Source organism: Topomyia yanbarensis, unplaced genomic scaffold, assembly GCF_030247195.1.
Source record: "Topomyia yanbarensis strain Yona2022 unplaced genomic scaffold, ASM3024719v1 HiC_scaffold_15, whole genome shotgun sequence".
Taxonomy (NCBI): Eukaryota; Metazoa; Arthropoda; class Insecta; order Diptera; family Culicidae; genus Topomyia; species Topomyia yanbarensis.
In genome coordinates, this window is record NW_026683327.1 from 175,339 (window position 1) to 199,500 (window position 24,162).

Genomic DNA, 24,162 nt, shown 5'->3' on the forward strand with positions numbered 1-24,162 from the left:
CGTTTTTTGGCTTTCATCAAACTCTTCATGCGCGTTTCTGCCATCGTGTACTATCGGTAGCTGGCTGGTAGCCCGTCGTCCCGGAAGATCTTATACGCGCGTAGCCTTCTCCGCGTACACGTCTCAGTACTGTGTCCCACCACGAGTTGGGAGGACGCCCGCGAGAGTTCGCGTTCAGTCTGAGCTTGAATCGCGGAATCGAAAATCAAGCCAGTCAGGAATCCATATTCTTTCTCCGGAGGAAGCTCTTGTGTCGACTCTACTTTTCCGTATATCGCGGACGCGTAGCTCTTCCAATCAATATTTCGTGTGAGGTCATACGAAACATTGATTGTATTCGGTGGCCCTGAACCGTTAGCAATATTAATTACGACTGGCAGATGGTCACTGCCATGGGGATCAGAATAATAAAATCAAAAAGATCATAAAACGAGTTGATTCTAACTGGGATAATATGCAAAATCAGGCAAAGCCCTTCGTATCTCAATTATGAAGGGAAAGCTGAGGTGCATAACATCAAATTGAGTCATATCACAATATTCCTTTAAATGGTCGCAGTGGAAATCAAGGCTCTACAACTTAAAAAAAATATGGGGATCAGAAACTGCCTTCCACATGCAATCTAACCGCAGCGATGTAGAAAAGAGGGACAGGTCTAAGGCGCTCAGACGCGCTGGAAGGGCTGGGATCCGTGTCATTTCACCCGTATTCAAAATAGTCATATTGAAGTTGTCGCAAAGCTCATGGAGTAAGTAGATCGATTATCATCATGAAGGCAACCCCATGCCGTACCGTGAGAGTTGAAGACACCTAAAACTATCCTCGGTGCAGGGAGGAGTTCCGCAAAATCGCACAACAGTCGGTGGCTTACTGAAGCTCTAGGGGGGATGTAGGTGGAAGCAATTCACAGGTCTTTGCTTTTAATTCTGGTTTGGCAAACGACAACTTCAATACCTGGTGTCGAGGGGAGGTCAATTCGATTGAATGAATAGCTCTTTTTGATCTCCAAAAGCACTCCTTCATAAGAGACTTCTCAATCCAAGCGAATAACAATAAAATCGTGGGAGTGAAGGTCTATTTCTGAAATAAGCCATGTCTTGCATAGTACAAATGCATCGTTAATAAAGTTATTTAATAAGTTTTTATTGGAATCGATTTTCGGGATAATGCTTCTGCAATTCCACTGTAGAACAGTGATTAAATTCTTGACCTCGTTCGATGAATTAGCCATCAAAGGATACAATCGCTTAAAGGAGGGGCCATTTTGCAGTGAACTGCATCAAGAATGTTTTTACTGCGGGAAGAAAGCTTATCAAGATTCTTTTAAGGGTGTTATAAATATTTAATGCTGTAAAAATACGGTCCACAATGTCAGAGAAATTTATTAAGCCAGCGCTGTTTTCTTTCTCTGGCTGAGATATGGGAACACTTGGGGTTTTTGGTGTTCCTGGAAGTGCTGGGAACTCCATTTCTGAGCTCAGGTTTCTGAGACTGGGAGCGACTTGCTTCGCTTTGCACCAGTACTTCCTCGAGAAGTCATTTTTGGGGGACCTTAAGGAGACATCTTCTGGACTTTACAAAGTAGCTTGGGAGAGAAAATGTTCCTCCATTTTCTATTGCTTCAAGACACAGTAGGAGATGTTCCTTCCTGGGGCTCATCACAGTCGCTTTCGTCACTAGATAAGTTAGTATAGAAGTTAGGGTCCGTCAGCTGCGACGGATGCTGAATGCAAACGTTTGCACTTCAGTATCTTCACTGGCTTAAGCATGGGGTCTTTGAAACAGCCAGTGCCATGTTTCAGCAGGTCCTCGCAACTCAGACTCGAATCAGAGACTACCCTGTAGCCTTCAACCCAGTTGGCTGGAATATACACTCTATACTCTTTCGTAAAAGGCCCGTAGCCAGCAATATCACTTGCCTGGTTTAAACTGTTTACAACCGAAGCGAATTTTCAATATTGCGACGTCCATCTCACCTTGAGATGAACCGCCGTCAGGGGAAGTCATTTTCGCACGGGCCTCGTGCCCAGTGCACGTTAGTAGGAGAACCAAGATGAGGAAACGTAAAATAATACTTAACTTGTATATGTAACGGCTTACTAGAAGAACACTGCTTCACTGGTCAATGGCCGGCTAACAATCCTCAGAAACAGAAACAAAAAATACTGAAACCTCGACGGGGCGGAGAGTGCGCAAGATAACCTTGAACGCGGATTAGCACTGTTCTTTGTCGCTATGCACTGCACGGACTGGCAACAAAACACTTGTGTCTCGACCAAGCGCTCGAAAACGAATGAGCAAATCTTATTGATTAAAATTAACGTATATTTAAAAAATAGTATTATATGCGTATAAAACAATTTAAATAGGAATTTGAAGCACCATAAGCCTGCATATTGTACGTCCGAACGGTCACTGATAGCGTTTTCGGATCACTTTGAGAGCGGTTTGTGATTAATTTCTGAGTAGATTTCAGCAGCGATTGTCAGCGAAATCCGCTCTCATAGTGATCTGAGAGTATTCACTCGAAAATGCTATGATATTCACCGCCGCATCTCGGCGCACCTCTGGCATACATACGTTAGATATAAGTATAGTTACTATATTCATAGTTAGGCAGAGACACTGAACGGAGCCAATCGAACATGTCAAATGACAGAGCCAATGGAGCATGACATCACATTCTCTTTGGATGTATATGGAAAAGGCATCGTGATTATGGTGATAATTATTTTACTGTTTCCAGTTTCCAGGTAGCTCCAATAGGTGGGGAGAAGAGCCCGCCCAATCTCCACGAAATGTTAGCAACAGGAAGCTGGCTACTCCACTCTTCCTGCACAAACAAAGTTCTGTGTGTACAGCCAAAACTAGGCCTTAATCCTTAATAAGATTAAAAAGCTCTAATAGCAAGATGGTTAATACTATAATGGTCCCGACAAAAAAAATCCCTAAACGGCAATATCAAAACATTTAAATCGTCTCTGCGTCTCACTCATGTTTCATCAATTCTTATACAATCAATATTAAATTTTTCCTTTTCTTTATTTCGACTAATATGTAGTCACATTTTCTTTTTACTTTTTAACGACATTCAATTAGCTAGAGATTACTGAGTAGGGAATGTTATGGAAATTTAGAACCATAGTACTCAAGTGAAAGCAAGGATGGGAAATATACAGATCGAAAAACTAGAAGTGGTGACTACTACGACTGTTACTGGCTAGCACAAGCATGCGACTTACCTTTGACTATAACCTCGGGGTGCTCCTATCTGCTTTGTTTCTTCTACGTCGGCCGCCGTTTCGCGCCGACCCGAGTTCGCGCCACTTTCCTCGATCGCGTCACTCACTCTCGCACTATGCCGCGTACTGCTCTGATTCCTTAGGCGGTTTTGGAAAGGCCGAGCGGTTAATTTTAAGGGTTCTCGGGACGGAATGTTCCGAATTATACGGGTGGAAAATAGGTGTAGGGAAGACACTACCGGCGGATGATTCGATAGCCGGCCTCGTGCGCAAGGTAATTTATTCCCTTTATAGGGTTTACTTTTACGGGCGGAATTATGCTCCCGTCTGGGCGCCACTCGCGACACTTTTTCTTCCCTATTCGGACCGGTATTTGCACTCCGGTCTTACGGAACAGTTCTTCGTTCTTGGTTTATTAATGTCGTCTCCCTAAACCTTTTAGTATTAGCCCTTCGGCTACACAAACGACCTTTTATCTCGCGATCTGCACTTTGGTATTGGCCCTTCGGCCACACGCGCGGTTTTTTTTAGCGGTATCACTCTATCGGGAAAACGTCTGCACCGTCCAGTAGCCAAAATCGAAGAGAGCGAGATCTTCGACATATGATGAGCCCTTTCTAGCCCTGGTCGCTACCAATTGGGGCGGATAGAGCCAAACGCCAAGAGTGAGGCTGAGGCACTGTGTGAGGGGATTTCTGGCAAAATGCGTTTTTTCCTTTGGTAGCGACACTCGAGATTTGCAACGGCGGTTCGTTTTCCTAATTTATTTTTTCTCTCCCTATCTCCTATAGGCAAATTTAGGATTTAACAATGTTTTCAACTCTATGGGACATGGGCAAATGTAACAGTGGCAGGGTCATTAGAAACAGGCTTAAAATCTTACAGGTAACAGGAGACATGTTGGTAGATTTGAGTGATTCGACTTACGCTCAACTCCTGCGGCAGGAGTCATTTGACCGAGTTTCATCACTTTGAAGTCAGTAGCATGCTTCTCAAGATTCTCATCTGAACATCTGGTGTTAGCAAAAATTGCTACAGTTTCAGCCCAGCTTCCAACTCCGCCTTGCTGCGAATTACTAATTTAGAGGTTTAACTCTGCATCTTTCGTGAACTCAAGCAGTAGATTTTCCTGTTTTCTCATGACAAAACAGAGTTCAATAGTCGTTTCAAGTTAAACATCTTCTTTGGAATGCAATAGACCGGGTTCAAATAAAACATTTGTATTTTCACTTATAAATAATACATAGCCAATATTAATATACAGTTCTACCTCAGTAGAATAAAGCTAAACTTGAATATCAGGAAAATAGTATCGACCTTTAAGACGACAAATGTTAGTTCCATAGAAGGCACAGCGTCATATTCCATGAAGAATTTCTTCAATATCAGAACGGCTAATCATCCTAACCCTGGGCAAACGGAGCACCCGAGTTCGTATTCATCCGGAAAATACCATCTACACCTCGACCATGGTTCGACGGCTCGCCACCCATCATCGCGTCTGGTCCACTGGAAGTACATCCACCAGCCAGCACTTCATCGTGAGAGACGCATCGGGTCGCCCGGAAACCAACCGTGGACGAGATCGACTCAGCGAACAATTCATGGGCTCTCGAGTGTGCACAGTTTCCGGTAAGATCGATCCCACAGCCTGGCTGTGTTCGGCCTCCGTTCGGGAAAAAGTTAGCATTTCCCAATGGTAGGTTGAATCCCAGCGTGCCTGCGTTCGAGAATATTGCCTCCACGTACTGTGCATCACTAAGAGCCATAATATCGGATTGACCAAGCGAGAACAATGGACCGGCCGGGTCCAAGCCAATGACCGACTGAATCTGGCCACCTTGGAATTTACCAGCGTTTCCAGCTGCATGAGCTCCCAAACTGTGACCGATAACGCTGACGCTATTTCGGGAAGCTCCGCTTGCGGACACCAGTGTATTGATCATGCGGGATACGATTTCCCCGACAGCAAGAACCCGATTCCTGGCACTGATGTAGTTGATCGTTTGCGCACCTGCACCCCAGTCGACACTGATGACATTGAAGTCACCAACTGCAAAGTAATTGTTTCGAATATTGCTGTTTAATCCGGACGTACCGTCTCCATTCCAGCCGTGGATGGTGAACCGCGTTGGATGAGCTGGGTTAAAGTTTGAGTTTTGAACTGATGCTGGGTCATTCCAAAACAGCACCTGTCCATTGTTTGGATTGGATCGGGTGAAAAGCCGGAAAACGATATCGGTTTCAGCGTTGAAAAAGGGTTCCAATTCGGCGTCAATCACTGTGTAGGGATTCGGATTGACCAGATGAAGATTTCCGTTGGCGTCGGAAACAAGACTGTGCCGGGGTTCCACGGGTGTTGATCGAGCTGTAATAATTACAACTTAGAATACAAGAAACGTATGAGAGTAGCGGTACTTACCCCTCAGGGCCATTAGAAGTAAAACTGCTATCGTAAACTTCATCGTACTTTCGATTGGTCAAAGCAACAGGCGGAAATGTGATGCCAATCCAGTGGACGAGCTGTTTTATACGATGACAGTCGGGGGGCAAGTACTTGTGATAAGGCCTTTTTGAGTTTTAAATATTACGTATTCTGATTGTAATCAGTCGTGACATCCTGATTCGTCAAGACACCTGTGCGTGGGGTACCTTTGGAATATTTAACGATCTTATCTGCTTGCTTCACCTACTGACCAGTACTTGACGTGTAAGTGACGTATTAATTCGATTTACAACTTTGTTTTGATTTGATATATTGATATCGATATTTGCTTTGTAAATCTGGCTTAGAGTGTCCTTCTAAATGGTAGATAGGACAACAAAGCATTACAACGAAACTAAAAGTTGGCACAGAGCTGAGAAGAACATATCTTACAGACCAAGAGGATTACCATAGAAAACCTGTACTGAAGTTCAGAAATGGCATTCATAGCTGCTAGAATTGCAAATCAATATACATTTCGAGAAGCCTGTCCGTATTCAAATATGACGGAGCAAGATGTTTTAGTTTGACGGAAACGATCGCTTCATTTCAACACAATCGTTGTTTTGTGTGAGACACTTTTGAAATACCTCTGTCATGTCGGTTCATCGATAGTTACATGTTCTTTGGATTACACCTAAAGCAATCAAATAACATTCCAAGCATCATTGAATTGAAACTTATATATTTTAAATTCGTAATTCTCATAATATTTGATTCTGGCAAGCGTTCCGTGTCACTCTAGACGACACTTTTGAGAGAGATAAAAAAGACTGTTCCTTTTCATCAAGTGAGCAGGTTTGTTAACCTTCCGGCAGTCGCGCTAGTGCACTGAGTGCACGCTGCTCTGAAAATCTAGCGGAATCGTCTTAGAGCGGCTGCTCGTTCAGTGAGCCATTTCCCCGACTTCCGGAGAATTAAAAACAGCTTTTTCTAAAATAAAATTGAAGTGTGAATTGTTTTTCAGATTTTTTTTATCATAAAATACATCAGATCTATTAAAGTTTGTAATGGTACAGTTATGTACATTCATGATTTATAAATATTACGAACCCGATTCGAATTTTTTTTTGAATAGTCCAAAGGCTCATGGAAGTGAAATGTAATTGACAGCATTTCTAGAATGAATTGTATATATAGTATTCAATTATTAATTATTAGAAGAAAAGTTTTGAAGTCTCTGAAACATGAGCTTTGTTTGGATTTTTTTATTTGAAGGATTGAAAAAGCGGTACGTCTATTGGTCTGTGCTACAGTTCCAGTCATTGGAACGAATAGATATGGTAGCTGAATTGAATCACGTAGCATTGTATACATCCCATTCAGATTCACTTGGAAAAAAACCTGGAATTTCCAATTTTAGACGCATATTTATATGAAGCACCTGCGCCTATACATCGCATATTATTAAACAATACCGTTAAACCATAAATCATTTTTCCAAACTGCACCTGCCATTTTTAGAAGAAATGGGGTAAAACACACCCCGTAAGGAAATATTGTAATAGCTTAGTTATAGACATAGCTGGAAAATGTCATGGTTATGACCAGTCATCTGGTGACTTGTCGCATGTTTGCTCGTGACATGTACATGACATTTTCGCTGTGACATGCCATAAAATTTGTACATGTTTCAAAACAAAACTGGTTTGTCAAGCGGCTGTACATTTACTGAACTGTGATATGTATGTTCGTTTGCGAACGGTCGCGACAATTGAAAAAAAAACAGCTTTGTTTGTTATGTGAAATGTCGACAAAGAACCGGTATTGAAAATGGGTAAAAAATTTTAAATACCGTGCTTTGGCGGATAATTGGAAATATAGAAAATGAGATAATTGTAATTCTTTCAACATTTTACAAATAAATATTGTTTGTTATTGCGGTTTAGAGGTGTTGAAAATCAATAGTTTTAGACATTTTAAACGCACACAGGGAAGTAAATGCGTCAAAATCGAAAAAAAAAATTCACAGATAAACATTGTTTGTTATTGCGAGTTACGAGGAGCTGAAAATCAATAGTTTTTATACATTTTAAACGCACATTGGGAAGCAAATGCGTCACAATCGAAAATTTTTCAACTTTTCACAGATAAATATTGTTCGTTATTACGAGTTACGAGGAGTTGAAAATCAATAGTTTTATATATTTTAAACACACACTGGGAAGTAAATGCGTCAAAATCGAAAAAAATCAACTTTCCAGAGATAAATATTGTTTGTTATTGCGAGTTACGAAGATATTAAAATCAACAGTTTTAGACATTTTAAACGCACACTGGGCAGTAAATGCTTCAAAATCGAAATTTTTTCAACTTTTCACAGTTAAATATTGCTTGTTATTGCGAGTTAAGAGGTGTTGAAAATCAATTGTTTTAGATATTTTAAACGCACACTGGGAAGTAAATGCGTCAAAATCGAAAATTTTTCAACTTCCCACAGATACAGGTCGAACTCGATTTTCCGGGGATTCGATTATCCGTGATTCGATTATCCGGAGAAAATGATTCGATTATCCGGGTGCTTTGAAAAAAAAATCAAATTTCAACTATAATGTCTTATTATACTGCTAATTCGATTATTGCAGTCAATGGTACATTTTTTCGAACAACACGTGGGTCTAGGATTAACCTCCTCTCAAATTTTGACCTTCCTCAAAAATAGCTTATATACTGGTTACTAGGGTGACAATGATTTATATGAAAAAAAAGTTTTGCAACCTACACCCCCTAGAGTTGTTCCAAATCATGAAAAAATGACACTGTCCAAATTTGAGCGAAATCAGTTAACCCTAACCCCTCCCCCAAAGAGCTTAAAGTTTGTATGGGATTTTTGGCCAAAATGTATGGGGAAACACTCGCGGTTCACAAAATCGCCGCTAGAGGTCGCTGTAAACTTCCGATCACTGACGTAGGAAGGGGTTAAGCTTTTGAAGATATGCCGAACAAGTTTGTCGAAGACTGCAAGACAATCCAACCAACCGTTAAAGAGTTATTAACGTTTAAAGTTGGATACTGCTGCTTAACATTCGCAAAGGGCGTACTCCGCTTATCTCATGTATGTGAACAACGAGTGAAGGTGGGACAAAGTTAGGAAAAACTCACATATCTCTGAAACGATGAGAGATTGAAAGCTATGATGTTCCACAAAGTTGTAGAGGAATAAAAGGACTTTTTGGTTTCACTGGCAAGTTTCAGGATTTCTCCGCAAGGTGGCGGTAGTGAGCCAAGCAATTTAAAGGGAATACTCCTATCTGTACAACGGTAAGAGATGGAGCATTTGAATGTTCTACAAAGTTGTAGAGAAGCAAAAAATATTTTCTTTTCTGATTTGAATAATGCAGAATTCTATCGCATGGTGGCGCAGTGATCAAAATTAAACAATGGCAAGAGATAGTGCAATCTGATGTTATGCGAAGCTATATAGTATTTCAAAGGCTTTCGTGTCTCGTTGTAAAAATAGAATTTATGCCGCTTAGTGGTGCAAACAGCATAGAGTATGAATATCTTTTAATACACCTTTTGAATGTTTTCTATTTTTTTTTGAATTTTTACTCCTATTTCTTGTGCAGAGATTCTTTTATTATACATAACATGTTACAAAGTTTTCATAAGACTATCATGCTATGATAAAACCTGTATTCTTAAATTTCTTCGTAACCCCATTTATATTTCTCCTGTTGCATTCATTTATATAGCATTTTTAATTTTTTTAACTAACTGTTGACTAACTTTAAGAGCGCTCTTGTCTCAGGAATGTCGTGTATAGTGCCGCGCGTCAGTGCTCGTTTATTACCTCTTGCAGAAGAAGCGTACACAATGCGCTGTGAATCCAGTTACACAGGCATTGGTTGCACGATTACAGGGCTGATAATTTGGTGATAGGTGAAAACTACTAGGGTCATTCGAATGCCAATTAGTGACTTTTTCATCAAATCTGGCCTCACTTAAAACTTAGAAATAGGCTGCTCGAAATATATTCTGTTTTCTTACGCGGACTACAGGGCTTAAGTACTATATTGTGCTAGAATATTGTCAGCCTGGGATAAATACCTAAGTAGGCTACAATCCAATTCGCGCTGTGCTTCTATTATATTCAGCATCCTTCTTTTTTGCAAATAAGCAAAGCGTGCATGCCAATTGGGCTACCTGCCCACCAGATCATCACATCACCAGATATTTGAATTTTGCTTTTGCAGATCTTCTAGAATGGGTGGATCGTCTCGACGGCTGGGTATTTTATGCGGTTCATCGCGCATGTTGCTCGCTATCGCCGGAGGAATATAGTGTATGTTGTTGTCGTCGGTGCTCGTTGGTCGCCTCAAGGCGTGCCATGTGCTGCGAACCCAATTCAAATGATATTGGTTATACGAGAACAGGACTGATATTTTGGTAGTAGACAAAGGATACTACGCCCATTTGAAGACCCGATGGTCAATTTTTCGTCGTATCTGATACCACACAAAACTTCCAAACTGAACAATTCAAATCAATACTTTGGAATTGTAGTCCATGTGAGGTCATAGAAATAAGGATTACCATTCCACAGTGGTCCAGAATGTAAATTTAGCAAGAATTTTGAGATTTTTCTAAATCTAAACAACTTAGCCTTAATAAGTCTTTCGAGAAGTTTTCGTAGTTTGTGGGTTTCTTCTTTTTGTTAAAAACACAGATAGGGTAATTGTACCAAGATCAAAAAAATAACTTTTTAATTATTCCAGCTAGAGCCAAATAACCTTCAACGAAGTTGTAGAACGACAAATCTGTTTGCTGAAGACATGTGAGCTCTACCTATCATACTTTTCATTTAACAACTTATACTTTTATTTTAAAATTGAAGGTTAGGGTGTTTCTTAGCGTTTATCAGAAAAACTGTTTTAGTCAAATAACTTTTGCGGTATTGATTTAAAAGTGAAGTTGTCTACAGACAACTTTAAGATTGTTTTAAGGAAAATAACTTGTTTCATGGCAACTATTTATATCTGTTTCATGGTAACTATTATATCTAACTATTTTTGCTGATGAGTTATGAGCACTTTTTCGCCAACAATAACAATATCACTCATTGGGGCAAACAAATAATAATTCTTTTTTAAGTATAACTAAGGTCATTACTAGAGTTATAATTGAGCAAAAAATAACGAATACGTTATTTTCTAAAAGTTCATAAAGTTGATTACAAAAATTCTATTTTTGATATTATAAGTTCTTATATCTTTTGAATAATAGAACATAGCGTTTTAATGTGGGTGGTTCTATTTTTTTTAAATCTTAAAATTAACTTTTAAATGGTTCGAGATAGAGCTGCGTAGAAAATAAAATTTTAAAGAACTTGGTCGAAGACACTGGAACTCTATGTCGTGTATTTTCCATTTTACAAGAAATTTACTAAAAAATAGGATGTTTCTTAACAAATGGTTTTCTTTATAAAACTTTTGCAGTTTTAATTTTTCATAAGGATCACGTAAGAAAAACTTTCAGATATTTTGAAGGAGAGCATTTTGTCTCAATGTACCGAACCTCTAGCATCTCTCGTTAGAAAGTTATGTATACTTTTTACTAAAAATAAACTCTTTTATGAGTAAATATTGCAAGACGTAAAAAATATTGTATTTGCCATTTTTTGCGATCTATACTACAAAGCATGCTATATCATATGACAACAACGGTATTTAATGTTAAGTGTCCTGATCGAAGATAAAAATATGAAAAAGTTATATTTTTTTATAAAAAAGTTCTCATACCTTTCAAACGACAAATTTTTGGTAGTTGGAGTTTTAAAGAAAATTATGCACCTTAAAATAATCTTGTACCCCTGTCCATAGGGTACTTTAGTGTAAAATGAAAACTTTTTATAGAAATAAAACCGTTTTTAAGGAACACCTTACAGCTTACATTTGGATTTGTCGGGCAATGGAAAGTATAAAAGCTAGAGCTTGCGTGTTTTCAGCAAATTTGGCTTAAATGTGTTGTTCTACAACTTCATCGATAATAGTCAAGCTCTATCTCGAACCGTTCAAAAGTTTGATTTTAAATATTGCTAAAGTTAGAACCACCCTAGCTTCTGTTTAAAGCAAAATGAAGGGCTTGTAAAGTACAACAACTTTGCTAAACATATTGTAAGGCGAAATCATTTAATTTTAGCGAAAAGATAAAATTTCTGCTAAATTTACATTCTGGAGCCCTGTCCATTCCTAAGTACTAAGTAACTCAACAGTGACATTATTTCTAGGACCCCAAATATATTGCATGGAATTAATCAGTTTTCGGAATTTGTCGAAAATAAGTTCAACAATGTTGTATAAAATTTTGAGGTATGTATGACATGCATTAATAACGAAAACCTGTTTTGAAAAATCTTTCGAAAAAAACTACTTGGAAATGGGGAAAAGTTTCAGCTCATCTCGGTCAGAGCCTTCAATATGATGCACCAACCGGACACTGAAGTGATGAGAAATTTTAAATGTAGGTCCGCTACAGTTTAATTTCAATTTTTTGTGTAGAGCTGTTTAGAGCGTACAGGGTTATCCAAGGGCTGTACAATACCGGGAAAATAATATTTGTGAACTGTACACGGCTGGTGGATGAATCAATTTGTGTCGTTACCTACTACTAGCAGAGGAAATTATTTTCATTTCTGATAGTTAGAGAGTAGCATGTACGACGAAAAACCGGATTTTAAACACCCGCCCGTAACCAGTTCGTGATTTTTTACTGCTAACTTCATGCACCGAGCCGAAAAAAACGGATTTTACAACACCCAACTAAAACCAGTTCGTGATTGGTTACCGCTAATTTCGTGCACCCAACCACACATCTTGAACAAAATAATTGTAATTTTAGTCGGTTTCTATTAGTTGACCTAGTTGAATAACCGGAGACTACATTTCAACATTTTTCCTGCATTCGTGAACGTTTTTCCTAATAAATCGCTGTTTTAGGCTTTTAAAATTTTATTAAAAAATTCTCATCTACAAAACAAACATAAAAAAGGAATTGTTGAGGTATGAGAAAAATTAATTACGATAAATTTAAAAAAAAATAAAGACAATAGGTTGAGTGGTATTTCAGGAATCGTGATCACGGGAACACCATTTTTTTAAATCGGTATTTCGAGATAATCGAGTTTGAAATTACCACTGCGCTTGGTATACGAAGCACGCTTGGAAGCGCTGTAACTTTCGATCTATTTCTCGGATCTCTATAAAATTTAGAAAAATATTCTCAAGCAGTTGTACTTTCAGATAAAGTAATAAAAAATTCGATTTTTTGAAAAATAGAAAAAGTATGTAACCCCTTAAGCTTCATACACACAGTATATATGCGTCCTTATTCCAATTTTAATAACGAGACACGAAAGCCATTGAAATACTGTATAACTTCGCAGAACATCAGATTGCACTAGCTCTTACCATTGTATGGATAAGAGTATTACCTTGAATTAATTTTGATCACTGGCGCCACCATGTGGTAGAATTCTGCATTATTCAAATCAGAAAAGAAAATATTTTTTGCTTCTCTACAACTTTGTAGAACATCCAAATGCTCCATCTCTTACCGTTGTACAGATAGGAGTATTCCCTTTTAATTGCTTGGCTCACTACCGCCACCTTGCGGAGAAGTCCTGAAACTTTCTAGTGAAACCAAAAAGTCCTTTTATCCCTCTACAACTTTGTGGAACATCATAACTTTCTATCTCTTATCGTTTCAGAGATATATGAGTTTTTCCTAACTTTGTCTCACCTTCACTCGTGGTTCACATACATGAGATAAGCGGAGTACGCCCTTTGCGAATGTTAAGCAGCAGTATCCAACTTTAAACGTTAATAACTCTTTAACGGTTGGTTGGATTGTCTTGCAGTCTTCGACAAACTTGTTCAGCATATCTTCAAAAGACTCCTTCCTAGGTCAGTGATCGGATGTTTACAGCGACCTCTAGCGGCGATTTTGTGAACTGCGAGTGTTTCCCCATACATTTTTGCCAAAAATCCCATACAAACTTTAAGCTCTTTGGGGGAGGGGTTAGAGTTAACCGATTTCGCTCAAATTTGGACAGTGTCATTTTTTCATGATTTGGAACGACTCTAGGGGGTGTAGATTAGTAATTTCAAAAATGGTCGTTTTATTGTCACCCTACTGGTTACTCTGCGCGAAGTGACCTAAAAAACCAAAGCTTGCAATAGACCTTCATGGATTGGAACCAGTTTTGAAGAAATTGTTCATTTAGAGCCAATATATAATAACCTAAATTCTTGTGTCGTTTGAACAGCGCCTGTCCATGGGAACACTTCAAATTTTAACAAATCGTTTAAAAAATTGTTTTTCTTCGGATTATATCTCTGGTACTATTTGCATTAGGATCAATCATCGAGATAAAAGATTTTAACGTCAGTATTTCCAAATATCTAACATTTTAATTTTACACTAAAAGTACATTTTCTCGTAATACACTTATCGGTTACTGCAAGCCATATAAAATATCATTATATCTACATTGCTCGGTTGGTTTCTGCCTATCTAGAATTCCGCTGAAGATTATGATTTATTCCAGATACTGATAGAATCAAGGTCCTATATTCATTGAAATCCGGTGTAAATATCCTGCTCTGAATTCCAGTGAACTTTGACACAATATTGCTCTTCTCCCATTATCCCCTTCAACAATTGATTCCTGCTCAGAATTCCAATGGCATCTTTAACCCCCTCATGCCCTTCTTGTTGATAAACAACCACGTTTCTAAATGACTATAACTTTTGATTTACAAAACGACAAGTAAGGCTAATAAAAGCGACTAAGATTTTCATTTGAGCAGTTATAAATATTATCAGTAGAACAGAAGTTATTACAATTAATCCGATAGGGGTTCCGCTGAAGCAGTGCTGTCAGGGATAGTTTCAGTTAATGGTGAAAATGAAATTTAGGAATATTTTTTTAGCCTGGCAAGTGGCAATATTATTGAAAACTGCTAAAACTTTTCAATTTAGATTTCCCACAACCTTTTTTCATTCAGTTGAACTGGATCAGAAGGAAAATATTTCGATAGTTGCTTCTAGCACTGCAAAAGAATTATTAAACCAGGTTTTTCGTGTTTCGTGACGCCAACAGTTCTAAGGATAAATAGTTTTGGGACCCTATACGCGGTAGAAAAAAGTTGGTCAAGAAATGGTTAACGAAATTCTGAAAAGAGTCCCGGCCGTCACTGGAGGTGATTTCAATTCTTGGGTAGCTCAAGCAAAGAAGGATGATAGGCTATGTAAAGAGGCCGCCAGCAGTACTTCTCGCTGGGGCGGCCGGGAACCCATCATCTACGCAACTTGGTAGTCCTTCGCTAGTGACAAGTATTAGTAGGAGAGTTTGCGAAGACTACACGCGTAGTTATTACCTGACAATCCGATACGACATTGGTCAACTAAATGATGCTACAAGGACAAGCAGGGGCGGCGAAGCACTTTACGCCCGAGTGGGTAGAAAGCATAGGGTGAGGGGTCCATTAGTAAGATTTTTTTCCCTTTTCGCAATGCACACGCTTACATTACATTCACATTAAATCACGTTCGTTTATGCAAATGGAATTGTGGTACATCGATGTTTTCAAATGTGTGTAGCGAGAGATACATAGGTTGCACATCTAATTTTTTTGAAATGGTTCGGTTATTTTCGAGTGGGTATTACTACCAATACTACCCACGCTTTCTGCCGGTCCTGAGGACAAGGATCTCTTTTTGGGGGCGCAACACGCACTATTCTAACTAGAGTGAGGGTCAAAAGACATGTTAGCTATGATATGTAACACCACCACGCAAATTAAACTGGAGCTAAGAAACAGACGACCCCCAGTTTACTTACTAACTTTATTTATCTGGTATTCGAGTAATCGTATCATTTACCTTGGAAAATTGAAACTCCGAGTAATCGAGTTTGAACTGTATGGCAAAAGACACACCTTATTAAAAAGTTGTATGTAAGAATTCTTACACAAATAGCTATAAACAACTGATACATACCGTTAACTCGTTACCAATATGAATAATAAATGAAAACCAACTGAAAATACAAATCATACCCCGAAAGTCTGAAAAATTGACTAGGGCCAAAATAGGTACATTTACATTTACCATAATAGGAAAATTTACCCTGACCATTTTATTTCCAATTTCGCCACAAATGAATCTTAAATTCATAAAATAATGCAAAAAAAGTTTGATTCGATTATCCAGGTTGATTTTTTTTTGAAAACCCCATGATAATCGAGTCCGATCTGTAAATATTGTTTGTTATTGCGAGTTACGAGGAGTTGAAAATCAATAGTTTTAGACATTTTAAATAGAGGTGCGCGACGCGCCGCCGATTTCAGGAGCGGCGCGGCGACGCTGGGCACACCTCTAATTTAAAACGCATTTTTAAATTTCCTTTTTGTCGAAATTATTTCCCATTGTGCATTTCAAATGTTCAAAACTTTTGATTTTCAAGTCCTAATCTCTGTGTCCATCTGTGGAAAGTTGTGAATTTTGCGATTTTGACGCATTTACTTTCTCATGTGCGTTTAAAATGTTCAAAACTAGTGATTTTAATATCCTAGTACAGTAGGATTCCGTTTTTGGCAACAATTTTATTTTTTTCAGTTGCCAAAACCGGCACCGTGCCAAAAGTTGAACCATTTTTTAAAGTTTGGCTTTTCAATTTACGACTTCAAAAATGTTTCAAGGATTTTTAATCATGTGTGAAATAAAATTAGATGAAAGGAAAAAATAAGAAAATTCAATTTTATTCATATGTTTATCAAATTCAGTCTTCGCACAGTGATCACCTTCCATACAAAAGTCGGTCAAAACCTCGAAAGGGATCCGAATTTGATGAAAACTTCACATTGGGGTAATTTTACGCCGCTGAATTCATATTTGGTGTTAATTTCTTATTTCTTTTCACCAGAAAATTTTGGCGCCTAGGGAGGTTGGCAAATTCAACATTTACGAATATAAAGCGCACTATATCTGAAAATTCATTTTCAAAAAACTTGGTTTAGTGAATATTCAGCAGAATACACTGTTTTTCAATTGTTCGTTTACAAACAGAGAAAAATGTTAAAAAAGGAAAAATTCTGAATGAAATTTTGAGGTTTTGTAAGGCTAGCCGACATTGTGCGTCGTCCAGTAGAATTCTCACAACCTTCGCGCACTACTCGAGTACAATGCCCCTCATTAGGAAGGTGTAACATATCATTTAATTCGAATCGCTTTTCTTCGGCCCACTGGACGTCAAAACTCAAACAATTCACTGAATGGTAGCGTTGATTTTGCTCCTGGGGCTGTGGTTTCTTCTTTCTGAAAACTCAAGATAATATAAGCAAACCGATTTTTCAAGAGCCACCCTACCTCAAAACTTTTAAAAAAATCATAACAATTTAACCATTACAGATAGCCTTTTTTATTCAGCAAACTTGCTTTAATTTATTTGTGTTATATTGTAGGGCATTATTGCGCAGGTAAACTTCATACATCTAAACAGTCAATACTTTGAACACTCTAACCACAAGGACCACTCTAATTCCAATCATTTGAAAAAATCGCCAAAAAACTAACAAATTTGCCAAAGACATCATAAACTATTTGGGAGCAATTAGTTTTGTATTCCTAAATACGGGCTTTCGATATGTACTGCGAATTTAGTGCCAAGTTTTGTAGTGACGTCGTATTATGCGGTGTAGCGCATTCTTCTGCACTTGACTATAAAAATTGATTTCGTCTAACACTAGTTACACTCTATGCTATATTTTACCCTAAGGAGGAAAATTTGGTAAAAACCAAAATTTCTCCCTAGGCTGAAAATTTGTTGGTAAAACCAGTCTTTGTACAGGAGGGCACAAATCCTTATTTCATACTTGGTTGCGTTTCGGCTTCGCCTCATCAGAAACCAATTAGACTACTTACACTGCTACCAGTTATACTATACATAAACAATACATTTCTATACTTATTGTAATCATTAAATACGACACATATCAAAATTATCACTGTAAAGTATTGAAACTATAAGACAATTTTAACAAAATTTGAAAAAAAATGATTTGGGCCTTTGAGGGTTAATATGACTCCCATGTTTGGAAATAAAGCCAAATGTGATGTCAATTGATACAAAAAATATCTATTGCACATTTTTGAGATTTATTATGTACAACAAGAATATTGCCAAAAAACGAACCCATTTGTTGCCAAAATCGGAGAGTACCAAAATGGGAGCATGCCAAAAACGGAATCTTACTGTAACTCGAAAAACAAAAAAAAATTATTAACGAAAAGTTGAAAATTTTTCCATTTTGACGTATTTACTTACTAATGTGTGTCTAAAAAGTCCAAAACTGTCGTTTTTCAACTTCACGTAACTAGCAATAACAAATAAAAATTTTGTGTGAAAGTTGATTTTTTTCTATTATGACGCATTTACTTCCCAGTTTGCGTTTAAAATGTCTAAAACTATTGATTTTCAACTCCTAGTAACTCGCAACATTTATTATCAAAAAGTTGAAAAAAAGGTTCAAAATAATTGAATTTATATAATTTAATTCCGTTTATATGCCACTGCACGGTATTTAAACGATCAAGAATAAGATACAGGTCAAACTAGCAAACCATAACAAAATGTTCATCTTTGTACAGGTTCGTAAACTTTGTGACTGGTATAGCCTTACGTGCGACAGGTAAATTATCCTCATGACCAGTCTCAAGACCGATGTCATGAGACCAACCATCGAGGCTTGGAAGCTAACCTGTGTGAGGCATGAGACATTTTCGGCAGAGCGTGAATGTACGGGTGGCTTGACATGTACACAGGTTCCAACTATGAGTTATAGAACCTTATTCAGGAGAATTTAATTGATGATATCCTTTAACCTCCATTTTCCTCTATGATCTGTCACTACGCTTTGCAAAATTTTCAAAAACATGAAAAATATTCAATTTTTAAAAATCATTAAAAATGGCTCTTTGCAAAATAAACGGGGCAAATAGCACCTGTGCTAGGGTAAAATGCACCACAACAACGAGGCAGAATGCATAGCAACAACGGGCAAAATGCTCAGTGAACGAGCAAGTAGTTTAGTTTTCTGTCGGAATTTCGCAAAAGTGTGCCATAAAATCGCCATAGGTTATGCAAATATTTGGTTTTCAGAACGATTTTTCTGTTTTAGATTAAAAAATCAACAAGATCTAAGAAAGCATTTTGTCCCTGATGGAACAAAGATATAAATTTAGCAAAAAGTGTATTATTTAGTAGATTTTCATACAAAGTGCGAACAACGGTAAAATAGTACTGTAATAGACTGTTATAATAGTAAAACAGCATTTATATAATCTGAGAATACTTCACGAGCCACAATAATTACATAAGAGGAGCACATTATTGTTTTTTGTTTATTTCTCGGGTTGTTAATACGGTTATCAAACTGTAACAGTATATGTTTACTATGGCAGACTTCCGGTTGGTGCTACCTTTTTCTAAAAAAAATCAGCTAATTTCGATATAATCAAGGGGTGCATTTTGGCCCCGGGGTACGTTTTACCCCATCGTCCCTTACGAACCATACCGCTAGAAACCCGAATCTCTTCAGTTCCTACCCGTAGTAAGTAGTCGTCTCTATATGATCCCATGGATACCTGAAATCGCATGCGAGGGTTGACATGGTCCTTCATGGGGTACCGGGTTCCTTAACTCCTGCTACTCTGAGACGCCGGGTGTCCTCCTCAAACCAGCAGGGGTTCCTCCAGATGATTTCGTGTTATGGCTCAGAAGCAACGTAACGGATCGTAGTACAGATCGGCAACACACCGAGTTGCGCGTATGATGTTCGTGATGTAGGTCCCGTGTTTGTTAACCCTTTCGACACTTCGATAGAGATGTTTTATTTCACATTGAAGTTGCGTCAAACCATCGATGGTGTACAATACGGACGGAGGAGGGCATTTTGAGAATTACAGGGAAAATAAAAGGAGCAGTTTAATCTGTATATTGACGGTTTTTAAGGAGGTGTATACGAGGGACCTATACAGAAGATCGCAACTTGCTGATGCGTCCCGAACCGGAACATTGGGTGATCTTCCTCGGGCTCGAAGGGAATCCAATAGTTAAGATCTAGCAGAGAAATACTCCGCGCATGTCCAGACAATATGTTTGATATCGTGATAACCGTCGCCATAAGCGCAGATAACACCAATTACGAGCGTCTAGCGAGTCGGAGATGTGCGTCTAACGTGTTGGACATCACACGAATGAAATTTTGACCCACATCCATTTCTCTGAACCAATGTTTCGTTGATATCTTCGGGATAATAAAATGTAGCCACTGACCTAACTCTCCATTACTCCACCTTGACTGCTAATATTTTGAGAACCTCTGACGAGAGTCAGAGAAAAAATCATTGAAGCCTAGTAGTCTTTCGTAAATGTCACCTTCTAAAGCGCCCACCTTAGCTATAGAGTCCGCTTCTTCATTGCCCGGTATAGAGCAAAGCGAGGGAACCCAAACTAAGATAATCTTGTACGGTCTTACAGATAAGGCACGAAGGAGTTTCCACCAGAAAATACGGAATGTACCTTCTAGGTTCATTAAATGGAGAGCCTCTATTGAGCTGATTATCGTAACCTTTGGATTTCATCTTGGATTTTTCGCTTTCTTGTCGCGCCTTCCGCATAGGCGTGCTATCGCTTCAAAAATCGAATACTGAATGCCGGTGCAAATGCGCTCGCAATTCCGTCTACCCAACTGGTGTCTCTTTCGAAGAGGTACGCTCTCACTTTCACTTTACCATGAATTGCTCTCATTCACTCTTCGTTGCGCTCGCAGGCTACCGAAACAGGCTAACGAATCTCTTGTTCGATCGCGCTTTTCTATCTCTCTTTTTACATACTCTTTGTCCAGCTTCCGGTCGTTGTACAATACATCGCATTTTATTTACACTGTTAATTGAATGCACAAAATAAGGCTTTGTTGTTATCTTTTTTTAAAGTCTGATGTGTAGAAATCTTTCAGGACAAAACTTACAGTTCCCAGTCGTTGCACAAGCTGCACGTTTTATCTACAGTTTTAGGAGTTTCATTTATTTCATTACTTTTTTGTACTTTAGTGTGGAAAACGATTAATATCGAACTTATATTCTACACTGAGGCTGTCCGAGACAATAATATAATGATCGGTGGGCAAAGGATCAATAATCCAAAGGGCATACTGAATAGCAGCAAGTTCTGCGACGTAGACTGAAGCAGGATCATAGAGTAAGTTCTCTGTAAGAGTCTTCTCGAATCAAGTGAATAATATTGAAATCGTAAACATTGAGGTCTATTTCTGAGATAAGTCATGTTTCGCATAATGCAAGCGTACCTCATTTCAAATTATTTACCGTTATGTATCCGACGCGGTACCCGGGTACCCTTTTAGGTTTCAATTAATGAAATTCCTATGTTTTATACATAGCTGGCAATTGAAACTTTGTAACATCTTAGTACTTCACTAAGTCAAACTTTTGGGTTAATAATATTGTCGATATAGTAAGGGGGAAGTTAAGAGGGGCTTACTATGTAACAGGCCGACGTGGGTACCCGGGAACCCACAAAACTGAAATACCAATAACTAAGGTAATTTCCAACCGATTTTGATGCTTTTGGGTGTTTTGTATTCAGAAACTCATCCGCTTTTGAACTTGGTAAAAATGAATCAGATTACTTCAGTCGGTTTCCGGGAATCCGGATCTCCGGAAGCTGGTTCCAGTACTGGGATACTATTTGTGAACTTCAATGGAATACTAGCAATATGGGTATCAAATATCTTGGAATTGCATCAGTAGGTGTACGTATCACGTGGTTTTGGAACCATTTGGTGATATGACCCCGGAACGGACATTCCGGAGCAGGTTCCCGTGGGGCCGTGAGTGGACATTCCATTCCAATTCCATTTTTTAAATTGCCATAGGGTCCCGTAACAATAAGTAACAGACTTCCGAGACAATTTGAAGAGTTTTGATGCTAATATTGCTAGGACATTATTAAAATTTACAAATCATACCCTAGTACTGGAACATTACCCCGGAAAATCCGGATTACCAAGCACCAGATCCAATTCCGGTTCAATTTTATAAATCAAAAAGTGGACGAGTTCCTGAATCCAAAAAATCTAAAAGTGTCCAAATCGTATAAAGGAAACCATAGTTATGAGCATTTCAATTTGTGGGTACCCGGGTACCCACGTTGACCTGTTAAAGGTGTTTTTTTTTGTTGGACACATAACAGTTTATTAACATTTTAAAAGAATCAATCTTTGGGATAATGCTTCTGCAATTCATCTACAGAATAGTGATCAAATCCGTGATCTTGTTCGATGAATTATCCATCGAAGGATACAATCACTGAAACGAGGGGCCATCTTGCAGAATGTTTTACTACGGGCAGAAAGCTTATCAGGATGCTCTTAAGAGAGCAGTAAAAATTCGGTCTATACTGTCAAAGAATTTTATTAATTCAGCGCTGGTTTCATTCTCCGGCTGATATATAGAAAGCTTGAGGTTTTTCATGTCCCAAGAAGTGCTAGGAACTCCTTTCCTGAGCTCAGGATTGCTTCGGTTTTGCACCTTTCTTGAACTGTTATTTTTGGAAGACCTTGAAGGGACACCTTCTGGCTTTTACAACTAAGCAAGTACTGGAGGAGATGTTCCTCCTTTTTCTATTGCTTCTAGGCGCTGCAGAAGATGTTCCCATCAAAGTCGCGTTAGTCGGTAGACAAGTTAGCATAGTTATTCGTAGAGACCAGTGGCGTTGATATATTTAGCATTTCTGCAAGAGATCGCTTAGAGCGTCCCTGAAGGGAACGCTTAAGATTCTCCTCGTGCTGTTTGTATATACGCAGGACTTGTCGTAAGATTATATGTATTTTCCCACAGTGGAAATACTTTTCAACATCCCTTCCACAGGAATCATCCTCATGATTCCCACTGCATTCCCCACAACGAATCTTATTGCTCTAATGGGCGGCTATGTGTCCAAGTTCTTTGAAATTAGTGCATTTCGTGACCCACGGCACAAAGACGAACCTTATCATAGAGGAGATAGTTAGGTAGAGCAGATCCAGCGAAGGTCACCCGATAACAGTCTGAGTTGACTTATGTCCTCGCACCGTCAGCTGCAACTGATGTAGAATGCAAACGTTCTCAGCACAGTATTTTCACTGAAACATGGATTCTTCAAAACAGATGACCCCATGTGTCAGCAGATCCACGCAATTCACACTCGAATCAGAAACGACCCCGCAGATTTCAACCCGTTTAACAGGTACATATACTCTGTACTCATTCGTAAAGGGCCTGCAGCAATTTTATTTGCCTGCTTCAAACAATTTACCACCACCCGATGCGAACTAGCGCGAATTTCTGTATTTGGCCCAGCCTATTGCGGCATTTATCTTTTATTTAGAACGGTATCCGAGCAGCTCACAAGATAAGAAACACGGTCATTGCTCTGCTGGTTGACTAACGGGTAACGCGCATATACAAAAAAAGAAAGAAAAATGCCAAAGCCTCGAAGAAGCGGAAAACGCACAAGATAACCTTGAAAACGGATTAGCACTATTTTGTATAACGTTTCGCTGCACGGAATGGGTAGAACGAACTATCGGTCCGAGAGTCACCGAATGAATGGCGGATGTCGCTTTGTCTACAATATCGTACTCCAACCTACTGTGTCGAACGTGAACAAAAACTACTGTGGTCAAACTGGACTCATGGTTACTTTTCGAGGTGTCCCTTAACATCACCTGTTCGAGAAGTGAAAAAAAATCACGAAAAATACAAATGGCCAATGTTTACACCTTACAATGTTCATTCTACATCGCCAACTGAACTGGTAACATATTGTAAATATAAAAAAAGACGTTAAGGTGCGAAAAAATTACTATAAGTGTAATAATTTGATTCTAGTCTTAGCGCGATTTTGATCTAGAAGCTCAAAATCGCGCTAAACAACAAAAGCGACCTCCGGAGTTCCCTTCAAGCGATCTTCGTGACATTTACCAATGACTGGGGGCAATTGAGAGGTGCTCTTCCTGATCTGCTAAGTACAATGAATAAGCTTTTTACATGCAAGAAAGGTTTTAATAACTGTGTGCAAATTTTTAGTTTTGTCATCACTTATAAGTTAATATTGATAGCAATTCAGCAAATCCAAATAAAGCTGTAAACATAATAGGTCCACTTGAGCTTCAAGAGATGGCCATTCATTGATAAGATCTTCAAATATGGTAGCAGTACCGAGGACTTAGGATGCAACTAACTGTGTGACTGAGTATAATCAGGAAAAAAATTATTCAAAACTCAAAAAAAGCCTTATCACTAGTACTTGCAGACGGTGATAGTCGAACCGTATAAAATAGCTCGTCCAATGGATTGGAATCACATTTTCAC

The 24,162-nt window shown here is 38.6% G+C and overlaps 1 protein-coding gene across 1 annotated transcript; it reads right to left on the reverse strand.

Moving 5' to 3' along the window:
- Positions 1 to 4,503: 4,503 nt before the first annotated feature.
- On the reverse strand, positions 4,504 to 5,787 carry LOC131694781 (pancreatic triacylglycerol lipase-like). The gene is made up of 2 exons (XM_058983283.1): positions 5,665 to 5,787; positions 4,504 to 5,610 (listed from the first exon to the last, which is right to left on the reverse strand). The coding sequence occupies exons 1-2, from the start codon at positions 5,705 to 5,707 to the stop codon at positions 4,646 to 4,648; spliced, it is 1,008 nt and encodes a 335-aa protein (XP_058839266.1). The 5' UTR covers positions 5,708 to 5,787; the 3' UTR covers positions 4,504 to 4,645.
- Positions 5,788 to 24,162: the final 18,375 nt, after the last annotated feature.

Coding starts and splice junctions, on each gene's coding strand:
- LOC131694781 (XM_058983283.1), bottom strand. CDS start 5,707: ATGAAGTTTACGATAGCAGTTTTACTTCTAATGGCCCTGAGGG. Junction 5,611..5,664: donor ACTTCTAATGGCCCTGAGGG/GTAAGTACCGCT, acceptor TAATTATTACAG/CTCGATCAACACCCGTGGAA.